Source organism: Vicugna pacos, chromosome X, assembly GCF_048564905.1.
Source record: "Vicugna pacos chromosome X, VicPac4, whole genome shotgun sequence".
NCBI classification, from domain to species: Eukaryota; Metazoa; Chordata; class Mammalia; order Artiodactyla; family Camelidae; genus Vicugna; species Vicugna pacos.
In genome coordinates this window covers 76,802,205-76,825,313 of record NC_133023.1, presented here as the reverse complement: position 1 = coordinate 76,825,313, position 23,109 = coordinate 76,802,205, and the positions used below count along the sequence as shown (strand labels likewise).

Sequence of the window (23,109 nt, the reverse complement as noted above, 5' to 3'; positions counted from 1 at the left end):
CTCCTAGGAAAATTTCAAGGACTTTTTTTTTAATGGCAGAATAGATTCTGATTTATTTAAAGTTACTGACAGACATCTTGCATGAGCTGCCTACATTTAAGAATAAATAGATATATTGGTATTCCCCATCCCCCTAAAAAAGTGCAAAGTATAGCAGAATGAAATAGCTATCCTTGCAAATGGCTAGTAGTAATATTATTCTCTACTGGTCCAATCTTTCTATCATATTCTCTGGCTTCCATGGTATTCTCCCACCTGTTAATAGAAGTGATGTTGCAAGTAGCTTTGTGTATACCCTATATCAATTTCTGCTTATTAAGGTTTCAAGAATTATGTGTATATACACACACACACATATATACAACCAATTTCTTTTTGTATTTAAACATTGTTTTATTTGCCTTAAACTGTGGTGATCATAACCATTCACTGAAAAAACACTGTTCTCAACCTCTCATGCAAGGAGAAGCCTCAAAAACATCTTGGATACATGTCTTTAACCACTGTTTTATATGTATTACAGCATGGTCATCACATCCATTCACTAAAACACTGTTCTCAAATTCCCCCACAAGTAGCATTTTAGAAACATCTTATACAGGTCTTTAAACACTGTCTTACACACATTACAACATGGTGATCACATCCATTTACCGAAACAACACTATTCGTAACTTCACGTGCAAATAGCATTCTCAGAAACATCTTATACACGTCTCTTCTTTTCCTAAAGGTATAGGCCTCTTGTTTTTGGTTTTGTTTCCTTGGTGACAAGAATCTATTTTACTTGTAAAGATATGTGATAACTAGTCATTTTCAGCACATGCACATAGAAACTTTGGTTCATAAGGTAGTCGGAATACAAGAAAGGCCCATTTTATAATCTTAGCAGATTGGTTTTATGAAGAGAATAGGAAAAATACACAGTTTTTTAACTGCAACTAATTCCAATCAACAATCTAATTCAAAGTCTGAAAGTCAAAACTAATAGCAAACTGATAAAAAATGTGTCCCCTTGACATACCAAATCTGCCGCTGAGTGCCACATTTAACAGAATGTCGATTCCTTCTGGAGCTAACCCATTCTTCCATGCCACATTTTCCACAGTTTTCAAGTGTCCTTCCAAGGTTTTATCTTTCCTCTGTGAAGTTTTAATGGGACCTAGGAAAAGGAACAATATTAAATAGTGAGACCTTGAAAATTCTTTCACTCCTCAGCCTCAACAGTTACAACTTGGGATACTCCAAAGCAATAGCTTTATGTAAAAAGAGGTCTTCCTAAAAACTCTTCAAAGCCTTTAAAACTCTAGAATTTTTCACCACAACAGCACCTTCGGTGAGGAAAACTGAATCATGCTCCGGCATCTCTGCTCTGAACAAACTAAAATCACTAAACTTAGACTGTAAGTTGTTTCGATAACTAGGGCAGTGGTTCCCTGCACATTGGAATCACCTAGGGAGCCTGTAAAAATATCCCGACACCCAGGATGCATCCCATACCAATACAATCAGAAAGTCTAAGACTGGATGCCAGGTACTAGTGGTTTTTAAAGATTCTCAAGTAATCCCAATGTGCAGAAGTTGGGAAACCACTCTGCCAAGACTATGCTTTGCTGTTGTATCCTTAGTACCTAGCATACTGATATGTAGTTACGTGCTCAATAAATGTCCATTAAATAAACAAAATCATGAAAGAGCAAAAATATGCTTTCCTTTAAAAATCCTTAAGGAAAAAAGTGTAAAATATTTTTACAGGAACAGGAGTTAGAGAAGGAAAACAATCCATCTTACCTTTCTCAAAGTATCGCACTGCAATCTGCAGAGCATCTTCAACTTGATTATCACCATGTTCAAAATCTTCCACCGCACTGTTTTTTCTGTGTTTAGGTACGCTCTTTGAGTCATTCAGGTCCTCTCTTACTTTCCAGGCCGAGAGTCTAGTCTGATAACTATTACTACATTGTGAAATCCTCCTTTGTACCTGAGCGTTCTTAACTTTCCTTTCAGGCGCCATTACTGCACACGTTCTACACAGAAGCAAGCGTCGAGTTACCATCAACCAGTCAAACCATCCCTTTTTACTCCACAAAGACAGGGATCACATCTGCCTGTAGTCCCCATATTTGGTACAGAGCACCTAGCATACAAGTACACAATAAAAAAACTGACAGTAATCCAGGCAACAAAACCCATAGGTTAACTTTCTCAGAAAGCCCTTGACCTAAATAGGAACAGAGAGAAACAACCCTCCAAGGTAACATTCATCAAATGAACTGGCTTTCTTGTTGGGGTCGGAGTCGGGGCACAGGGACAGAAAGAGTACAGGCAACATAACAAGTTCTCTTAAAATGGCTATATCACATAAGTGAGTCCAAAATTAATTCATCTCATGAACTCAATGTTACTTTCTCCACTTACTCGTATTTTTCTCCACCCTGCCTTGATTGTGCTTTTAATCTTTTATGCTGCCTGCCTTGTCAGTGCTAAGTTAAAACCACACAGTTCAAAAGACACACTGGTTGCCAACCTAAGGATTCTCAGAACAGAAACATCCCCAGCTAAATCACTTGTTCAATAAATAAATATTGAGCAGCATCCATATGCCAAGCACAGTTCTACTTACCAGGGATAAAATAATAAAACAGTCAAGGTCTCTGCTCGAATGAAACTTATGGGGGGTGCGGTGGAGAGGAACATGAAAGTCAATAAATTAGTAAATAACTAATACTGAACATAATATACAGTGATGTGATAGAAAAGGGATGGGGGTGAGAAGCTACTTTGGAGTAAGTGTTCAGAAAAAGCCTCTCTGATGTGACCTTTAAGCTGAGATTTCAATGCCAAAAAGAAACCAAGCATGTTAAGAGCTGGCGGAAGAGTATTTCATGGAGAGGAAAGATCAAGACATACTAAGATCTTAAAGCAAGAGCTCTGTATATTAAAGAAACAGCAACAACACCAGCAAGATGTGAGGAGGGGTAGTGGCATGAAAGAGGTAGAGAGCAGTGGAAGATTAAGTCAGAAAGGCAGCCAAGGACTACCATACTGGGAGCCAGAGGAGTTTGGATTTTAAATGTCACGGGCAACTACGGGGGAAGGGAGGAGTGTTAGAGAGGGCAGTGATACCATCCGATTTATGTTTTAAGACGGTTTTAGCTGTAGCGCGGAGAATAGAGTCTTAGGAGTCCAAGAGTGGAAACAGACAACAGAGCCTTGTAGAAGCCCAGAAAAGATATAACTGTAGTTTGAATTCAGCCTAAGATGTAAATGATGGGAGAGGTAAAAAATAACTGTAACTGTATTCGTGAAATGTTTTGGAGGTAGACTGGGCAAGGTCATAATAAAAGAACTGGATGTAGGGAAACGGAAAGAGAGGAAACCAGAATGGCTTCTAAGTTTTTTTACTTCAAACGGGAAAGCTAAGAGAATGATCGTAATTGACACTCAATCCCACCTCGCTAAAACAGATGCGGCCACAGCAGGAGAGCAATATGTATGTCAAACCCACTGGGTGGTTCCAGGTTCCGAGTTGTTTCCTTGGGGCCTAAAAAAGCAGGGCAGGCGAGCATCTTCTGACCCTTTCCGGTTGAACCGTCCCATCGCTCCCCAAGAAACCCCCTTTCACAGTCTCCCCCAGCAGTCAGCGAACTTGGCCGCGACGAGTGACTGACCCACTGGGCAGATTCCTGGTCTGAGGGGAAACCCTACACCTTCCAGGATAGTCTTGCTCAGAAGTCAGGACATTCCCTTCGGTCTCGGGGCCCCCATTTTACGCGGTGTTTAAAAGTACCTCACCTAAAACACTCCTCGGTCCCAAAGCCTCCGAAGTCCAAACATCGCCTCCAGGATTCAAACGCGCGGGCCCCGCCCCGCGCATGCGCTTCTGCGGCAACGCAGACGGCGGCGGGGAGGAGCGGCGCGCTCTGCTAAAGCCTGATTGGTTGGGTCACAACTCAATGGCGCGAGGCGGGTGCGCGCGCGCCGACGGTGACGCAAACCCTATTCCGCAGAGCCGCCGGCCCCACCCCCCCGGCCGGGTGACGCGCGGCGAGGGTGCAGTTGCTGTTGAAACCAGCTGATTGGCTGACGTCCCCACTGTTCTAATAATGTTGGCATTAGTCACTGTGCGTAAAACTGAACAATTAGCGACGCTATTCTTGAATTTAACAAGATCAATTACAATGATCCTTTTGCTCAGATTGTCCCCAAATGCCGCGACACTGAATCTGTACGGAAATATGAAACTGAAAAGTTCAGTAAAGTCGGCTTCTCCCATGTTGGGCGAGAATTAAGTTAAAGGTCTGAGATCTCTTGAAGCTGTCGCCACGAGGTGGGAGGAAAGGACGGCTGAATCTTCCCTCTTTACCGAGGATGGGCACGTATACCTTCCAGGTTTTGTTGGAAACGTGTGTCCGGAGCTAGATGTGACGTAGCTGGCCAGTCAGCACGTAGATTCCTAACTTTGAGGAATCTATGGACCTTAAAGAAACTGGCTAAAACAGCAACAAGGGCTTAGTCTGAGATCTGAACTTAGTCACTAGTTTGATCTCTTACTAGAGTAAGTACTGGAGAGGAAAGATAAAAATTTAAGGACTCTCACTGATTTTTTGAGGTTAAAGCATACCCATAAACTGTAGGCAAAACTTTGCAATCTTGGGGAGAGATGAAGAATCAGACTAAGTTAACGTATTTGGGAAAGACTGTAGCAGAAATGATTATTTACCACATCCCACATGGTTTTCAAAGTACTTTCAAGAACTCTTATTTAATCATGCATGAGAACTGAGTGTTCAATATTTTCTATGAGAGCTGCTCTTCCTTATTTAGTAAAACTGAAAATTTCTCGAGTCATTTTTTCATAGTTTTAATCCTTTCATAGGCTCAAATGTAAATTGGAAAGTATTTTAAGCTTTCAATCCCCTTCTTTTTTGTAAATGAATTGGGGCCCTGAGTGCTAAAATTAACTTGCTTAATGTGACAAGTCCGTGGTGCTAGAATTTGTACCATTTTGTGGATACATATACAGTGAGAGACGCTGGGTCATCTTTATTTAATATACCTGCAATTTTTTCTGAAGTCACTCTTCCACCTTCCCCTGGCATCACCTAAGGAAGCAGAACTCCTCAAGTCTGGAAATTGTATTGAGATCCTAATTCTGTGACTTTCTGTCTTAACGTGCTGACATCTCAGAAGTGTCCGGGAACTTAGATTGGAAAGTTGGTAACCTTATTAGTATATTAAGGTATTATACTTCCCCTTCTCTTTCTTCTCCTCCCTTATCCACTCAAAAATAAAGCAGTCTGACTCCCATGATAGGACCCTTTCTTTCCAGATTTTCATTATTTGTCCAGACCATTTCCTCCAAACTTCAAAAATTTTTATTTTGAAAGAATGAGAGAAATAAGACAGAGAGGTATCAATTAACAAGAACAATGACATTGAAGAAAACACAATAGTTTGTACTCCCCACACACACAACACCCCCACCCCTTTCCCCATCCCTGGCACAATAATATTAAAACCATCAAAGCACATCTAACAAGGAGAAGCAGCAGTATGTAATGAAGAAAGCAGAGTTTCATACTGCTCAATCCAACCAACCCGTATCAAATGTCCTTCCCCCAGCTAAACTCCACCTGCTGGAATGATAAAGAGGTGCTGAGGAGGCAACCTTGGGGGTAACTTGGATCTCAGCTTACACTAGCAAAGCTCAGTGAATATTCAATTGGTATAGTGAATCTGTTTGGCAAGGAAACACTGGATACAGCTCCTCTGTCAAATTTCAGATAATCTAAGAGAACGGCTCGAGTTTGAGATTCACAGACTTCTAACAGGACTAATCCCTGCTCCCTCAACTGCAACAATGGAGCAGCTGCCAAATCCTGGTTAGCTACTGAGAAGAGTAGAAGTGAGGCAGCTTTTGGCTTAAGAAAATCCCAAAAAGATATCTGGTAACAAGTTTACTGTTTCAGTTTCCAACTGGGAGTAAAGGAGTTTAGTAGGTTGGGCTCAGACAAAATCAAGGTGAAACTTCCAATTTTATCACTTGAAGAATTAGATTACCTATTGACTGCATATTTCCCTTATTTTAATTAAACTCAATATGGAATATGTAACATTTAAACAACTGTTAAAAGTAGAGACTAATTAATTCTCCATATAATTCAGTGTCTCAAATTGAAGGAACTTTTTTCCTAAAGTGGTAGGTTTAAGTTTTCAGCTTAATCTAGTGAGGGATTCCCCCATCCCATGGGAACACATAGTTTGCTTTATACCAGAAGTAGGATTCTCTTTATAGGAGGTATATTTTATTCTGCCTTCACTAGAATCAGTCTATAAAGGGAAGGATACCTATACAAGATTAGTTCAAGATTAGAGCCTTCTCCTTCGCACATACGTGCGTGCACAAACACACACACACACACACACAGTAAATAACATTTTCCCACACATAATCTCACAGTCACATGCTTGCTGGAGTCCATCTCACAAAGACACTTCAATAATTAGCCATATACAGGTACATGCAGCAAGATGTGAGAGTTGACCCAGAGTGATTAAAGGTGGTGCACATATGTCTATGTGGGGAGGTCACTTTAGGGTATAGATGTACACAAGCCAATTGGGCTATTAACTTGCAGATTATATTTGTCCCTTTCCCCAAGATAAAGAAATCAAATGAAAAACACACACTGACATCTTCCTGGGTGTCATGGAGGCAACTGCCTGGAAGGTCCACTTTTTGCATTTCCGCTTTCCTATGACAACTTCATTTTGCCCTGGGGGGCCTTCTCATATAAGGAGGGCTGCTCCTCGGGATTCCCCGCATTGCCAGTGTTCCCAGCATTCCCTGGAGGCGAGGATTTCTTCTCAGAGGACCGGTCTTCAGGCTTTCGGGCAATCAGCAAGCGGCAGGTGAGCAGGATTCCGAACACCAGGGCATGGGCGTAGCGTTTGAGAGGATCACCAACTAGCTGGTGGAAGAAGAGCACAGCCAACACCAGCAAGAGGAGGAAGAAGTTGGCCACATCTTTGGGACGCCCAGGCACAAGGGTCATGACAATGCCACAGGCCACCTCAAGAGCACCAATGCTTTTGCGGAGGAGAATGGAATTGATCCCCATTTTCTTCAGCAGAGGGAGGGCTCGGACATAGCTCTTGTAAGCACGTTTCTAGAGTGGAATACCATAAGGAAATCATTGCATTAACCATGATTTTAACATAGAAAACACAAGCAAGGTCCTTCTTCCCCACCATTCCCTTTCCACACCAGCCAAGGGTGTCCTATTTTTCTCCCATGTCCTCTAAATAAAAGCCTTGTAATTAAGGAAAAAAGCAAATTTAGCAATCTGCTGAGATTTAAACCTTAGTGATGGCACCAAAGGTAAGAGAATTTAGCTTTGTAGTTTAATTTTTTTCTGATAATAAATCATAAACATTAAGAATTTAAAAGAAAATTTACTGGACCCATAAAAACTGGTACGGATTAGCCACATCCACATTTTCTAGTGCCTATCTTGTTCGAACCCAGATGCATATGAATCCCAACAAAAACAAAACAAGGTGGTAAAGCCTTACTAATTTGGACTTCTCTAATTTGGAATTTGTAATATTTTGTAATAATTCAAAAATGAGCTGAGCTTGAGTTTATATTTGTGGAATCTGTAAAAATAAAAAAGTATGTGCAAAGCAAATAGAAAAATTGAAATGTATGCAAATATTAGCCCCTTGTATAGCTTTAAAATATAGTAAGGCAAAACTCATTCTCATGGCCATTGAGATAAATCCCTAGGCTTTGACAAAACACTACTTTGATTAAGTTCATTAATTAAGTTCAAGTTCATTAATTTTAATTCAATAAACTTTCATTGAACATTTATTATGGAGTTTGTGATGGAGATATAGAGATGAATAAGACGGGGTCAAGAAGCTCTTGATCTAGTGGGGTGGAACAGATGCGTAAACAATATTATAAAGCAGCGTGGCTGGTGGTATATAAAAGGATACTGTACAAGGTCTAATTGTAGCCCAAAGGCAGATATCACAGAACAGAGGAGGGAGGCACTGGATCTACTACAAACTAATAGAATTATATTGACCTTAGAGTAATAGATAATCATATTTTTCACTATTCGGATTGGCCCAATCCTCATTTTGTATTAAATTGATGAGATTTTTATCAAGTGTCTTACTCGGTTTGCCCAGTATTTTGTTTTCATTAAGTATCCATTAATTCATTCAATACTTATGAAGTGCCTCCTTCTGCTAGGCATTATACTAGGTACTCTGGATACAAATATCAATCATTCAAAGGCCCTGCTTCCTGAAGCTTGAGTTTATAAGAAGAAAAGTTATGGAAATACATTAAGTGCAGTAAGGTGTTATGGGCACTGTGTTAAATTATGTAATAGGTACAGTGGAGGCATACCCGAGTGGTCAAATCTCCTCAGATAGGGACTAAGAAAAGTGAGAGTGGACTCTTAAAAAAAGAGTAGGTGCTTGCAAGATCAATAAGGGAAGGGCATTGCAGGCAGAGGAAGCTGGATAAGGAGAAGCCGTGAAGCGCAAAATAGACTGGTGTATTTCAAACACTGCCCTGGTTCAGCACAGGTTGGGGAGGGAAGGGAGAGATGTGAGACAGAGGAGATAGATATGAATCAGATCATGGCACGTTGCATTGTGGAGCTGGACTTTATCCTATAAGCCAGCGGAGCAACATAAATTGCTTTTAAGGGAGGTTCCCTCCGGAAATAGTATGGAGGATGGACTGGGAGAGGTATGCCTGGAAACAAGGAGACCACGTGAGAGACCTGGACTAGAGTAATGACAGTAAGGATAGAGGGACAGGGACAGAGTCAAGGACACTTTGAATGCAAAATCAACAGAATTTGATGTCTTATTGGATATGGACACTGAGGGAAAGGGAGACGTCAAGAGTGCATCCGGAGGAAGAGGGGAGGGGAGGGAAGGAATGAGCAACTCAATTTGGGTTGAAGTATCTATAAGACATCTAAGTGGAGATGTCTGGTAGGCAGCTCAGTAATAGAGATCTGGGGTAAAGATACAGACTGGATAGTTATTAGTATGCACAGGTAGAATGTATACAGTGAGAAAAACTGTGTGACAGATTTAAAAAATGGCAGGAGGAAGAGAGTCAGAAAAATAGAAGCAAGTGCAGTCAGAAAAGTAGGAGGAAAACCAGGAGAGAGGGCATCATGAGGGCAAAGAATTTTAAGAAGAGTCAAAAACACCAGATGCAAGACAAGTATTATAGGAATCAGGCAGGAAGCCAACTTGACCCCTCAGGAGCATCTGGCGCTTAGAAAAGTGTTCACACACTCTAGGTTTAGAACAAATGTTAAGTCATTTCTCCAGTGAATGCACCTTTATTTCATGGACTAATTATCATGAGTGGGACAAGATAATCCTCTATGAGGACTGTTACACAAGGCTGTTGGTTTAGTGAAAAAAGCATGAGTTTGGATTCAAAGAGACTTGGCTTCAAATCCCCTCTCTGTCACTTTCTAGTTGGATGTCCACGGACAAATTATTTGCCCGCTCTGAGCCTCATTTTCCTGAGCAGGGCTGGGACTAAGGTGAGGTGAGTAAGGCTATCTCCCCTGAGTGCAAAACTTAAGAAAGCACCAAACCATTCATTGATTAAGGTAACTAATATCCACAACAAACAAAATATCACAACTTTAACAGAGCCAGGGTCCGACTCTGCACTTGCACGACCCTGCCTCACACCTCTTCCTAATCTTGGCCCTGTCACAGCCTGTCTTTATTTAAAATTTCACCTCTAGTCCCTGCCCTGTTCCTGAGCAAATAAGGAAATACAAAGCATTAGTTGTTCTTCCTCCCTCTTTCCATTTTAGGTTAAATCAGGGCTTTTCAGAGAAAAATTAGGAGAGAAGTTGTCCAGTAGGCAGAGTAAAACACTGGGCTGAACTGAGCAAGACCCACGTGGAGCAGAGCTGAGCTGAGGGTTAGGGCATCTGGGGGTTTCCCCTCACTATTAACATAGATGCTACCTGTCCACTCTCTCTCTCTGCACTCTGGTGATGGTAGCAGGGGGACATTAGGGAAAGAAATCTAGACCCAAGGGGTTTCCTTAACACTTTTAAGTTAGTATCATTTCTAATTAGCAACACAAAGCTCCCTAAGAGGCAGTTCCTATATCCTAAGTGTAACCTTCCTATATAATGAACACAGGAGGCAGGATGAGTTTCTTACAGTCACCTCAGGGCTAAGACTTCCAGACTTCCAGATGCTGCCTGAGAGGTTCTGAAAACATTACTTTTTTGGCACGGGCTAACCACCTATCATTCAAGAATAGATTCTTATCTATATTATGGTGGAATCTGTTGGCCAAATTCCAGGTCTTTAAATCAAGTTCCTACGACTTCAGTGATCATTTTTCTCTCCGTTTGGTGTAACTCCATACAACTTTTTCAGTTGTTCATCTAACCTCTTAAACTGCAGCTGTGAATATTTTTATGCAGCTGTTGCCTCTTTCTTTCCTTCTTTTCTCAAGAGGAAACTGCATGTGGATACGCCATTTCATCAAACCTTCAGCTCAAAGCGGAGTAGGTACAGATAGCATCTATTCTCCAGGACTCCAGACAGGGAATGTTTAATTTGTTAGAGACGGGACTAAGCTTAGATGGGGTCTTGACATTATAGGAAACCCTTCATTTTTCCTCCTGTGGAGTAGAATGGAGACATCAAAGTATCCTACTGTTGCCAGCCCCATCAATGCTTGGTCTGGGCCGCCTCAATTCTAACAATAGATGGGTCACATGTCTTGAATCTATAGTAATTAGATCTCTAAAGACTTTAATTGTTCTGACAGTAAGAATAAAGAGAGTTGACCTACTCACCCTCCCAAAAGGCCCTCAAAGTCACTTTGTTAGGCCTGTTTCCTTTTCATTGCCATGACCCAGACCCTGTAACCATAGTATCCTTATAGGGGAAGGAAGCAGGAGAAAGAAGGGTTTAGTCAAATTTTCAAATCCCTTTAATCAAAGGCTGTTATCTAGCAATATCCTTGGGCTAAGCTAAATTCCAAGTTTAGTTTTGCCCCTAAATTGCTTGAAGAAAATTATTAAGTATCTTATTACCTCAGTTTCCGCTTTTGTAAATTAAATGAGCATTTTGGAGATTTATTCAAAGAATCACAGCATCATAGCATCAATCAAGGGCCCTGCACACATATTTTATCATTAATGAGCCACACAATTAGAAATCCATATGTTTACCAGCCACAGTAACTATTTTAATGATAATAGCAATGAATCAAGCAGGTCCATTCTTATGCTATGAGAAATGATTCAGCCATGAGTCAAAAGCATATGGAGACTTTCTTTAGTCATACCTTTTTTTCTTTTTATCATTTACTCTTCACAACACCCCAAGGTCCATGATCTCATATGAATTACATTAAACTTGAACAGCTCACAACTGTCTAATAATATTCATCTTCTATTACAATTAATAATTGATCCAAGCCAGCTAATAGGACAAAATGGGAACAGAGGGCAAGTGGTGTGATCCACTTTAGTTCACTTATGCCAATTAGGTAAAATAAAAAATAATTTGGCCAATATACTGTATAATTCCATTTATATAAAGTTCAAAAACAGGCAAAACTAACCTATATTGTTGGAAGTCAGGATTTACCTTTAGGGAGGTATTAATGAGAAGGGGCCATGCGGGATGTTTCTAGGGTGCTGATCATATTCTGTTTTTTGATATGGGTGCTGGTTACATAGGAGGATTCTGAAAATTCCTGGAGCTACACACTTAGGTGCACATGTAAGTATGTATATTATACTTTAATTCAATTTACAGGGGGGAAAAAACTATACTAAAGCAGAAGAGGGCACTGACAAAAATATATTTTGGCTAAAAATCTCAGCCTGGTTATTATCTTAGACCATAAAGGCTACACAAGTGCTGCAAAAGTTACTGACTCAAGTATGATTTTCCTGAATCTCTGTAGGGAAAAAAAAAGCCACATGTGAATCATAAATCATTTCTTAAATGCAATAAAAAGCCATCACATGTTTAATTGCCAAAAATCCATGTGAATGAAAAATACTTTTTAAGCAGTTATACTTTCCACTGTCATATAATGCCCACCTAAAAAGGAAGCTGGCAAGCCTAGTCCTAATAACCAACCTGGATCCCTCTCAGATTGCATCTAAGGGCAGAAGTATTTGACTTCCAATGTCAGTCAAAAGTCACTCTGAAACAAGCGCAGCTGTTGGCCATTGAGGGGCTACAAGCTCCCTGGCATAAATTCCAGTGTAGTTTAGCTTGGGATGGCTTGCTGTGTGAATAAAGCAAAGTCACTTCACATTTCAGGGTCAGTTGTGCTTCTGAGGGAATAAACGTACTGTACCACCTCAGATAGCAGTCTAAGTCTAATGCTGTCTTATTATCTAGTTGGAAAGTAATTAATGGAAGTGATTGGAAGCATAAAAGATTACCTATGGACCTTAAATAAACTACACCAACCTATCTGTAGCATTTCCCCAGAGTTACACAAATGTGAGGGCATTTAGCTATAGATAAGCAAATCATTCAAATCAACAAACCTTCCTTGTGAGGGGATACAAAACAAAGAAGCAGCAGAGACTTGCCCTGTCTTCCTCAGGGCCAAAATCCCTTGGCTTCGATGTGACCGGATTTTTTGGTGTTTTCTTGCTATTCCATCTGTGGCCCTTTGTGCTTACAGGATGGAACCAGTACTACAAAGAGCTGAATACCAAATTTAGAGCAAGTCAACCATTCGCATGTGAAACTGCCTAGTAGCATTTGTAAGTGTTGTCTCCCAATTTCAAGTGAATTCATGAAGGCATTTAGTCAAGGGAGTGGTCAGTCATGTTGAATTCACGTGGGATTTAGAGTACTCTATAATGACACTTGCTAAATCGGGAGGAGGTATGGGGTGACACATACCAAATGAGCTATTCAAGAGAGGCATCTGGAAATTCTGCATGGGATCCACTATGCATTACCCAGCAGCAAGTGTGGAGTTTTCTCTATTAGCTGACTGCATAAAGGTCTGTTCACCAGGGGACAAGGAAATAGAATCTTGCTCTTCTAAATACCTGATTTCAATCCTTTAAACTGGCCATTCAAGTGAGTCAGGAAATCACTGCATAAAATAGAACCAATTATCATCACCACCCTGACCCAGAGCATTTCTTAAACACCTACCATATTCGAACACTGAACTAGATGTTTCCATATGTAATCTCAGTTAATAGTTACAACAACCTTCTGAGGTAGGTGTTATTATCCTCATTTTCCAGATTAGCAAACTGAGACACTAAGATCATCAGGACTTGAACCCAAACCTACATGATTCAAAGCCTGTACTCTTTCCACTAACCTTTCCTGGCTTCCCCAGTAGAGACAGGAAAGAAGTTCATAGTCATTTATCTGTTTGGTTTTTAGCAGCGATTCTCCATGGAGGGGATAACACCTAAGCATAACACTCATGGCTTTAGAACAAGAGAAACATAGCTGACAGAAAAGCCAAAAAAAAAATCTAAATTTGAAAAATTGGCTTCAAAGTAAAACTAAACCCCAAAATATAGGATTGGGGCAGTTGAACTGGTACCAAAAAAGAAGAATGAATGTGCCAGATATTTTCATGAATCAGTTGTAAGTCCCGACACCCAAAAAAGCAGCTATACCTATTAGTGACTCCTCTACCGGGGATTTTGACTCATGGCCTTGGTTTCTAATCTCTGCTCCAATAGCACCTTATCCTAGGATCTTGGATAAGTCACTAAACTTGCTCTGTTTCACTTTATTGATCAGTAAAATAAGAATAACTTTAAAAAAATAAATCTACCTCACAGAGATGCTTTAAAAAAATAATCATAAACAAGAGCAACAACAACACCTTGAGATTTTATATAAAAAGCCACTGCAGTCAATACATGACTAACTCCATCAATGCAGAGGAATCATTCCTCAATGGAAAACACAAAATCCCAGGTGATCATCCCAGTTGATCCATGGTTGGGGTCCTGAGGCGCTACAACCCCCTTCTAAGAGGCAAGAAATAGCTTCTGAACTGTACAAGCAAAAGCCAACCAGAGAAATCTGAAGGGTGGTGACCAGCCAAGACAATGCTGCAATGACTCAGTCATTCACTCAGTCATTCAACAAATATAAACTGAGCACCTTCTTTGTACTAGAGCTGAATTGTCCCCACTACCTATGGGTTCAAGAATCAAGCTGGGCTGGCCCAGGCACTATGCAGTGGGCCCTATGCCAGACAGCCATCTCTAGCCTGGGGCCCAATGCTCAACGCAGGAGGGGGACCCTGGAAAAGCGCAGTCTGAAAAATCCTCCTCAAGCTTCATACTACTGTGAAGTTTACCTCCCAGCTAGATACGATAGTTCTTCCATTCCCTCCAGATGCCCCTGAGCACAGAAGCACAGAATTGTGAGTACACACACACATACACACAATGGTTGTGTGCTGCCGTATTATATTATACCTATTTAAATATGTTCCTTAGTATGATATGGAATCATCATATTTGGTTTTTTTTCTGCCTTTCATTAGACTGTAATAGACAGCTCCACTCCCTGGGAAGAAACCTACTGTAAACCCATTCGTGGCTGGTCCTCCTCGTGCGCTCCTGCCAAGCTGATAGGAAGCTTCCCGGTGACTCCATCTTAGTTGGATTGCCTGCAGAACCTAACACTGTACTTAGGGTGCAGCTTGGGCAGCCTCTAAAGCAGCTGAGCAGGGTCTGGGAGACAGGGAGTATGTTGAAGAAGGGTACTATGTCCCTAAGGAAAGGAAAAGCTTAAATATACCTAAGGGGCACACACAGAAACATATGAATGTATGTATATATGAAAAGGAAAGAAAAGCAAGAGCATATGCATTTATTTATAATATAAGACCAAACTACTACTGCCAAGACAAAAATATAGTGGCATTTCCCCTCCACCCTGTCCCTCTGCTTGTGGTGGCTTCTGTTACCTCACCTCCCCTCCCCTTCCCAATGCAGGCTGCCTTGGATCCTCATTTTGACCTGATTTCAATTCCATCTGGTCAAATACGCTGGGAGGAGGGAAAGGGAGAAGGAGACACACATTAGGATTTGCCACTGGGGCTATAGACCTTGGCCCTTGAGTCCTGGCCACCCTCCCTGACCCCAGAGTGATCCTGTGGTGAGGGAGACGGGGAAAACACCAGCTCCAACCCTGAGACAGAAGCCAGAGCTGCTTGCAAACATTTATGAGCATCTACAATTTGCAAGACTCCATCCATTTGCAGCTCACGTTGAGGGGCTCTGGAAGGCTCCGCGGTGGGCTCCAGGAGAGCTATTTATTCCTGTCAACTGTTAGTAAGTGGGGCTCTTCCTCCTCGCCTCAGCCCTAATGGGGAGTCCCCCTTGCCTTTTTTCTCTCTCCCTCCCGTTCCTCCCCTAAGCTCCTTTCCCTCTTGACCTTGAGAGCCCAGTAATGGGCTCCCTCCCATCACTGGCAGTCTGGCAAAGGCAGTGAGAAGCAGGTTCTCTTCAGCTCGGGCGGGGAAATGAAGAGGCAAAGTGACAGGGAGAGAGAGATGAGAGACCGAAAGTGCTGGAAACATCCCCTGCCATCTCCTCATACTCCACAGCACAGGAACAAGTCCTCTTCACGCCCAGCTGGGGAGAGCAGCCCAGCCCCCAGGTTGCGGAGGAGATGTTTTGGCCAGTCACCTTCAGGTGATTCTAACTCTGCAGAGGGGAAAACCTGCAGAGGGCCTGGCCCTGGGCAGCCACAGGAGGCCAGGAGGAGATTACGGACTATTTGGCAGGAGAGAAAAAGCAGACTGCAGATTTTGCAGACTAGCCCACAAACAAAACAAAATAAAACAAAACATCCAGCTCTCCCTTGAGAGAAGAAGCAGGCTGTCAGTGACCTTTATTTGGACCAAGACTGCTTTGTCTCACGGATACAGACACACGCCCAGCGGGCTAGGGGAAGACCATCAGCTCTCCGCCTGGGATGAGGAATACCTTTCCCGCCCCTAAAAACTGCTTGTTTTAGTAGCCCATTCTCCCTCAGCTCTTTCCTGCTTCCCTTTTGTTCTTCCCCAAGATAAATAAACTCTCCAGCTTGCTAAACTCTTAGCTCTAAGGGAAGGAATCGGACTCGCAGACTGGTTGCCCGGACTTTGGGTGTGCTGGAAGGAGGGAAGGGCTCCTGCCGGTGACAGGTGTTACGCAGGTTTCAGCCTTCTGGTTTACTTGGGGGTGGGGGGTACTCGCTGGGCAACCCCTCCCCCAACTGGCATTCGGTGGCACCAGAACAGTTGCTCCCGGCAGAGCCCACAAATGAAATCGGCTCTTGTCCAGCTGCTCCTTCCGAGCTGCAAAGTTGTTGGGGTGGGGTAGGGGTAGGGGTTAGGGGTTGGGACCATGGACCGGGAAGGAAAGAAGGGGAGAGGTATTCGCAACCCCTCGCGGGGTGCGCTCCTCATCACCCGTCTGCTTCACTTACCATCTCACTGTAGGCATCCTTGCTGAGCCTGGGGGTTAACTTGATAGTCCCCATGAAAACAAAGAAGAGTCCCAGGGCCACTGAGAGGGCCACGACAGTTACGGTTCTAGGGGATGCCATGGGATCACCAAGGCAGGTCCCTACTAATCCTGCTTTGCGCACCCTGTCTAAGGCGCAGGCACTTAGGACAGAGAGAGCTAGAGAGACGCTGCGGAGGCAGCAGGCAGCTAGAATGACAAAGGGAGAGGAGGGAGCTCGAGGGAAAAATTGAGAGATCGAGATTCAAGCTCTCTCACTACAACAATCGCTGGGTCCTAATGCCCCACGTCTGCTCCTCCCTGGCCAAAAGCACTGTCTCGAAATTAAACGAAGTCCTAAACTGAGGTGGAAACTTGAAGTCTTAAACGGGGGAAAAGGCAGATTGCGCTTCGAGTTCAGTCCCTGGGCTGCCTCTGCAATGAGGAATTAAGGAAAACCTTTCTACCACTTCCCACCAGGAGCATTTTTTAATCTCTATAATCGTTTAATTATTCACTCTCTTTTTTTCAGCCTCTCTCCTCTCCCCTTTGCCTTTCCTTCAGTCAAAACATTAGTCCTTGGAGTTGCTGGTTTCTACAGTTGGTAACTGCTCAGGAGAAATCTGCAAAGTTGTCAGGCTTGATTGCTGCCAAAGAAGGCTTTATCTGTCTCTCACTCAAAACTTTTCATGTCCTCCATTGCCCAGTGGTTAACTCCAGAGTCTTAAATTTGGCATTTAAGGCCCTCCACATTTTGACCTCTGCCACTCTTTGGAGGTTTATCTTCCAATAACTTTTATCTATTCATTGTCCCATACAACCTGAGATTGCCTACCTCCCTACATTCCTTTTTCCTACTCTGTCACTATTCATTAGCATTCAGCCATTTCTTCAATGTCACCTCCCCCACAAAGCCTTCCCTGATCCATCCCCAGCTGGATATGATTTCTCCCTCCTCTGATTTCCTGTGATAATAACCAACATTCATTGACCCTTAACTGAGTGCAAGACACTGTCCTTTACTTGTATTAACTAATTTCATTTTTACAATAACACTTTGAGCTAGATATGAACTGCCATTTTATGAATGGGACGTTGAGACACAAGGAAGTTAAGTAACTTGCCCAAGAAAATATGCTAGCAGGTGGAGAGACAGAATTCAAACCTGGGTAGTCATTTCCAGAACCCAGGTTCTTAACCGCTGCTCTACTACCTCTTCTTATCATATTTTGCATCATAAGTATGGCACTTACATGATACTGCTAAGCACTGGAATTACACACGCACGTGCACACACATACACACACACACCTTTTTGAGAGGGAGTGTTTATTAAGGGAGAGAGAACAGTCTGGAGTCAGACCCAGAAGGTCTAGGGTTTAAATCCCAGCTCTGCCACTAACTCTGTGAACTTGGAAAAGTCACTTATCTGAGCCTCCATTTCCGCAATTATAAAATGTGAACGAAAAGTCTGCCTCAAAGGTTTGTTGTAAGAATTCCATGTAAGTAAATTGCCCAGTACAGTGTCTAACATATAATGATACCTCAGTGGATGTAGTTCTCTGCTTGCTGCTTCTGACTTCCAAATCCACTCAGCAATTAATTTAGATTATAAGCGTTTAAAAGGTAGGATCAACTTCCATATATCCCCCACAGTACCTAGAAAAACACCTGTTGTCCACCAGATCTTAATATATCTTTGTTGGGAAAAATTTGATGAATTTAAATGCAAATATCCTGGGGAGTGGTAACACTTTTAGATTTAGCAATTATTTATATCTTATGGTGGAAGCACTTCAGACTCTCTTCTGATTATGATTCAACTTATAAATTACTGAGTGACTACAATGTGCATACGTGAGAATTAGGCACTGCAGGAATACACAGATGAGGCATAGACCCTGCTCCCAGTGGGCTTGTTGCATAGTAGAGAGCAGTTTGTCAGAGAGGAGACAATTTCTTCAGACCTAAAAGAATAAATCAAAATGAAATGTTTGTCTATATAATTTGTTTTCCAAATGTCCTACATTGAATTTAGCAGTAAAATGAGTACTTAGGGAAGCCCATTCATGTAGCTAAGCAACTGATCAAAAAATATATATACTATTTTCCTTTCAAATTACATGGTTATGGGAATAACACTATTAACTATAAATATGTATTAAATAATAAAAAATAATATAAGGAAAAAATAACTCATGATCCCAATGTGCAGTGATAAACATTGTTAATATTTTGATGGGTCAAGATTTTAATTGACCTTTTTTAAAATACATCTCTATGTATAAAATATATATAAATTAGTTTTTCAAAATTTGGTCCTACTATAGAGTCAATTTTATGTCCTGCTTTTTTTCACTTGTTTGCATTTTTCTCTATCATTAGACCATCTTCAAAAACATAATCTTTTAAAAATGATTGTATATGCTTCAGCATCACTTGAATGTACTGTAATTCATTTAACTAGTCTCCTATTGCTATATATTAATGTTGTTTACATGGTTTTTCCTTCTGCAAATAAAGCTAACATTTACTTATCACTTAGAGAATGCCAGGCACTATGCTAAATGACTTGCATATATTGTGAGATTAGGTCTATTAATCTGTCCATTTTGTGAATGAGGAAACTGAGCCAGATGTGAAGAAGCTCTCAAAGTCTAGAGCAGCACTCCTGTCTGTTGGGTACTCAACTGAAACCTGTGTTGTTCCTCAGTTTACTGTTGCTGCTCCTTTAATTCATTTAAAAGATATGAATGTTTAAAAGACTCTTGATATATATCACTAAAGTGCTTTCCAGAAAAAAAAAATTTACTGTCTGATCAGCAGCATAGAAATCTATATGTGTCACTACAACAGATCTGTATTGAGAATATCAGTGTGTTTTTCATCTTCACCAACTTCATTCATTTAAAAATTTGCATTTCATGGATTATTAGCGTGTTAGAACATTTTTTCATGTATTTGTTGAGCATATGTATATCTTCTGTTTATGTCTTTTTCCATTTTTATTTGTGTTGGTGGTTTTTGATTGATTCATAAGAGCTCTTTATGACATCAGTAATGTTTCAAATATCTTTTTCCAGTTTGTATTTGTCAATAAATTTGATGGAGTCAAATACAGCTACATTTGTATGATTTTTTCATTGCTTTTATGCTTAGAAAATTCATCCCAATCTCAAGATTAAACATTTGTCTATATTTTCTTAAAACATTTCTATTTTTTCATCTTTTTTTTTCATTTAATATGGTTGACTAAATCTGTCCTCATTGGTTTGTGATGCTTCTTTTATGTCTATCAGGTTCTTGTCTTTTTCTAGGTCAGTCTCAAGGCTTTGTTCAGTCTTACTGATTTGTTTGTTGATTCTTGTGACAGTATTATGTTTTAAATATTATAACTTATGTATATGTATAAGTTATAATATTTATAAGACATAAGCCAAGTCTCCCATCATTATTATTCTTTTTCTAAAAGTTCTTTGTCATTCTCCCCTATTTATTCAGTGAACTTTAGAATCATGTTATCAAGGTAAAACCACTGAATTTTGACTGGATTGACTTAAACATATAATTAATTTTTAAAAGTTGATGTCTTAAAAAATTTAGCTTTCCCATCCAGAAATGTGACATCAATTTCCATTTATTCAAATCCCAGTTGCTAAGAGATATACAAATATCCTTGTTTTCTTTGTGTAGAGCCTCTGCATTTAAAAAAAGTTATTCCTATGGATTTTATGCTATTTTTTGGTCATCATGAATGGATTTTTTTCTCCATTATATCTTCTAACTGGTTGTTGCCAACTTACAGGAAAACTATTGATTGGTATTCAGCCACTCTGCTGAACTCTTCTGAACTCTCCTATTAAATCTATGAGTGTTTCAATTGATTCCCTTGGGTGTTCGCTGGATAGACAACTGAATCAGCTGCAGATAATAATGATTTTTGTTTCCTTTCCAATAGTTATGCCTCGTTCCTTTTTCACATCTTACTGCATTAGCTACAGGCCAGCTTCTAACATTTTCCTGGCCTGGGGCAAAAGTACAAATGGAAGCCCACTTACCACATGTCAAGGAACCATGAATTGGAACACAAAAAAGAAGCTTGAAAACCGATGCTTGTTACTACTGGGAAACAATCATTGTTATGAAAGAATCTATTGCTGTTGAGAGATGAAGGACTTGACAAGTTAATTTATCTTTTCTCTTTCTGAGCACTTCTGCTGCTCAGATTCTCCCTGTACACCAAAGCAGTGTCTGACATCAGCAGGAGCATAACTCACAAACTTTCATGGCATTCGGCTGTATTTTCCTTTTGTTTCAAGTTAGTAGAGAGCTATCATTTATTGAGAGCTTACCAAGAGTCAAGTGCCACTCCAAGTGCTTTACGTACATAATCCCATTCATTCCTTACAGTAACCCTAAAAAGTGAGAACTATCATTATTAGGCTTTGGTTGATTAAGTAACTTGCTCAGAGTCACATGCCTGTATGTCACTGAACTAGGATTTCAAACCCAGGTAGGTCTAAAACCAAAAGTCCATTTTTATTAACTACTACATTATACAAATTTCTATTTTATCATTTATCATGATGTTGGCTATTGGTTTGAGATGGATATTCTTTTCCTTTATTTGACTCTGGAAGCAAAATAGAATACTGTCTTTTTCAACTTGAACTTGAAACTGAGCTGAGATCCAATACCCGGATCCTACAAAGAGGTAAATCCCTCTTTGTTGTCTCTTAGGGCCTGAGAAATTCTGTTCTTCGTTCATCTCATTCCTTACATCCTACCACTTAAATATTTGTAGGTTTTTGCTTCAATTGTAGAGGTCTCTGGATGGGGACTGCCCAAGGAGTCACAAACTCACGTGCTTACAGAAGGTGAAAAATTAACATAAATGTGAAATTGGTGAGACATTAGGCACAGATACTAAGTTTTTTTGTATTGTGACCCCTGAATACTCTGCAAATTTGGGGATAACTGCTAATGAGGCCATCAGTTATAGCACAGATCATCACACATTCTTTTGGTGGTTCTCAAAGTGTGGTCTGAAACCCCAAGTGGTCTATTATTTCTTTCAGGTATGTTGTGGGCTGGTCTCTTAGAGCAGTAATATTACTTTATTTCTGGTTTACTCTTACTTGGTGTCTTATCCAAAGAAGCAACATTTCCCTCATTTGTTATGGGAGAGGTTTGCTGTGATATATAGTAGATGTTCTGCAAAGTCATTTGCATTGCAGTAATGGTTCTGATTTAAAGACTGTGAGATCCACAGCAAAGTGGGTACAACGCTCACACCTCCCAAAGGATCAGGACTTCATGACTTGTTCCGTAGGCTGAAGTGGGATGCCTTAATTTTATCACTGGCTACCATCTAGAGAGTGATGACCCTGATACAGGAAAATGTGGGGCGAGAGGATGGCCATGTCCCAGGTCTTGGCTGAGTCCCTGGGATGTGCCCCGCCAAGTGTGGATTCTTGGCTTCATGCAGGAAAGAATTCAAGAGAGCCACAGGTGAGTAACAGTAGATTTATTCAGAGAAATGCATACTCCATAGACCAAGTATAGGCCATCTCAGAAGGCCAGAGAGGCCACAAGGCATAGGGATGGGTGTTTAGTTTAAAGTAAGAATAGTTACAAACTCCATTGACAGAGTGCATTCCATTTCACTCAGAAGGGAGAGGGGCCACAAGGTGTGGGGATTGTTTGTTTTTATGGGCTCGGTAACTTCATATGCCATCAAGTGGGAAGATTATTCCAACTACTTTTGGAGAAGGGGCTGGGAGTCCCAGGAATTGGGCCACCACCCACTTTTTCTATGATTAGCCTTGGAACTGTCATGGAGCCTGTGGAAGTGTCATTTACCATGCTAATACATTACAATAAGTGTATAATGAAACTCAAGATCTACTGGAAATCTAATCTCCCACTATCTTGGGCCTCAAGGCCTACTGGGAGTTGAATCTCCTACCATCTTGGTGCCAGTTGCTGTGTCATTCCTTCAGTGGCTGTGCCCTGCCCCCTTCCCTCCTGTCTCAACGCTGTGCTAGGCACTGTATCACTACAGTGCATTACATACAACAGCCCATTCAGTCCTCAAGACAGCCCTATGAAACAAGTCCAATGGGTTCAGCTATTATGCCAATTTTTACAGATGGGGAAACTGAGGCTCAGAGAGGTAGGGCCATTTGCCCAACGCCATCTTCTCATAAGTGGCAGAGCTAAAAATGGAGTCCGCCCCACAGCAGAGCCTATTTTTTGGGATCATTATTGGTTCTTAACCTCAGCTAGCATGAGAATCACCTGGAAATTCATTTTTAATGCATATTAGCAGGGCCCATCTGCAGAGATTCTGATTTAATTGGTCTGGGGTGGGGTCCCTAGAACTGGTATTTTCAAAAAGCTTTGCAAGTTATTCCAATGTGCAGCTACACTAATGAATACTACTCTGCTTTGCTGCCTGGAAACTCAGTGCCTTCAGCAGTATCTCAGGAAAATACAAGGCATATGGTGGAAAAAGAGTGAAAGGTGAAACAAGGTTATGGGGGGTGAGTGTTATGTTCAACGT

The 23,109-nt window shown here is 41.1% G+C and overlaps 2 protein-coding genes across 2 annotated transcripts in view; both read right to left on the bottom strand.

The window, feature by feature from the left end:
- Positions 1–3,905, bottom strand: part of CENPI (centromere protein I) — a 35,302-nt gene extending 31,397 nt beyond the window's left edge. The window contains exons 1-3 of the mRNA XM_006210264.4: positions 3,796–3,905; positions 1,792–2,027; positions 1,025–1,162 (exon numbers count right to left, since the gene is read on the bottom strand). Of these exons, the coding sequence (XP_006210326.3) occupies positions 1,025–1,162; positions 1,792–2,014 (361 nt within the window). The 5' untranslated portion in view covers positions 2,015–2,027; positions 3,796–3,905. The remainder of the gene's footprint in view (positions 1–1,024; positions 1,163–1,791; positions 2,028–3,795) is intronic.
- Positions 3,906–5,355: 1,450 nt separating this feature from the next.
- TMEM35A (transmembrane protein 35A) lies at positions 5,356–16,758 on the bottom strand. The gene is made up of 2 exons (XM_006210263.4): positions 16,528–16,758; positions 5,356–7,172 (listed from the first exon to the last, which is right to left on the bottom strand). Exons 1-2 carry the CDS (start codon positions 16,645–16,647, stop codon positions 6,759–6,761), a joined length of 534 nt encoding a protein of 177 aa, XP_006210325.1. The 5' UTR covers positions 16,648–16,758; the 3' UTR covers positions 5,356–6,758.
- Between the last annotated feature and the right edge of the window lie 6,351 nt (positions 16,759–23,109).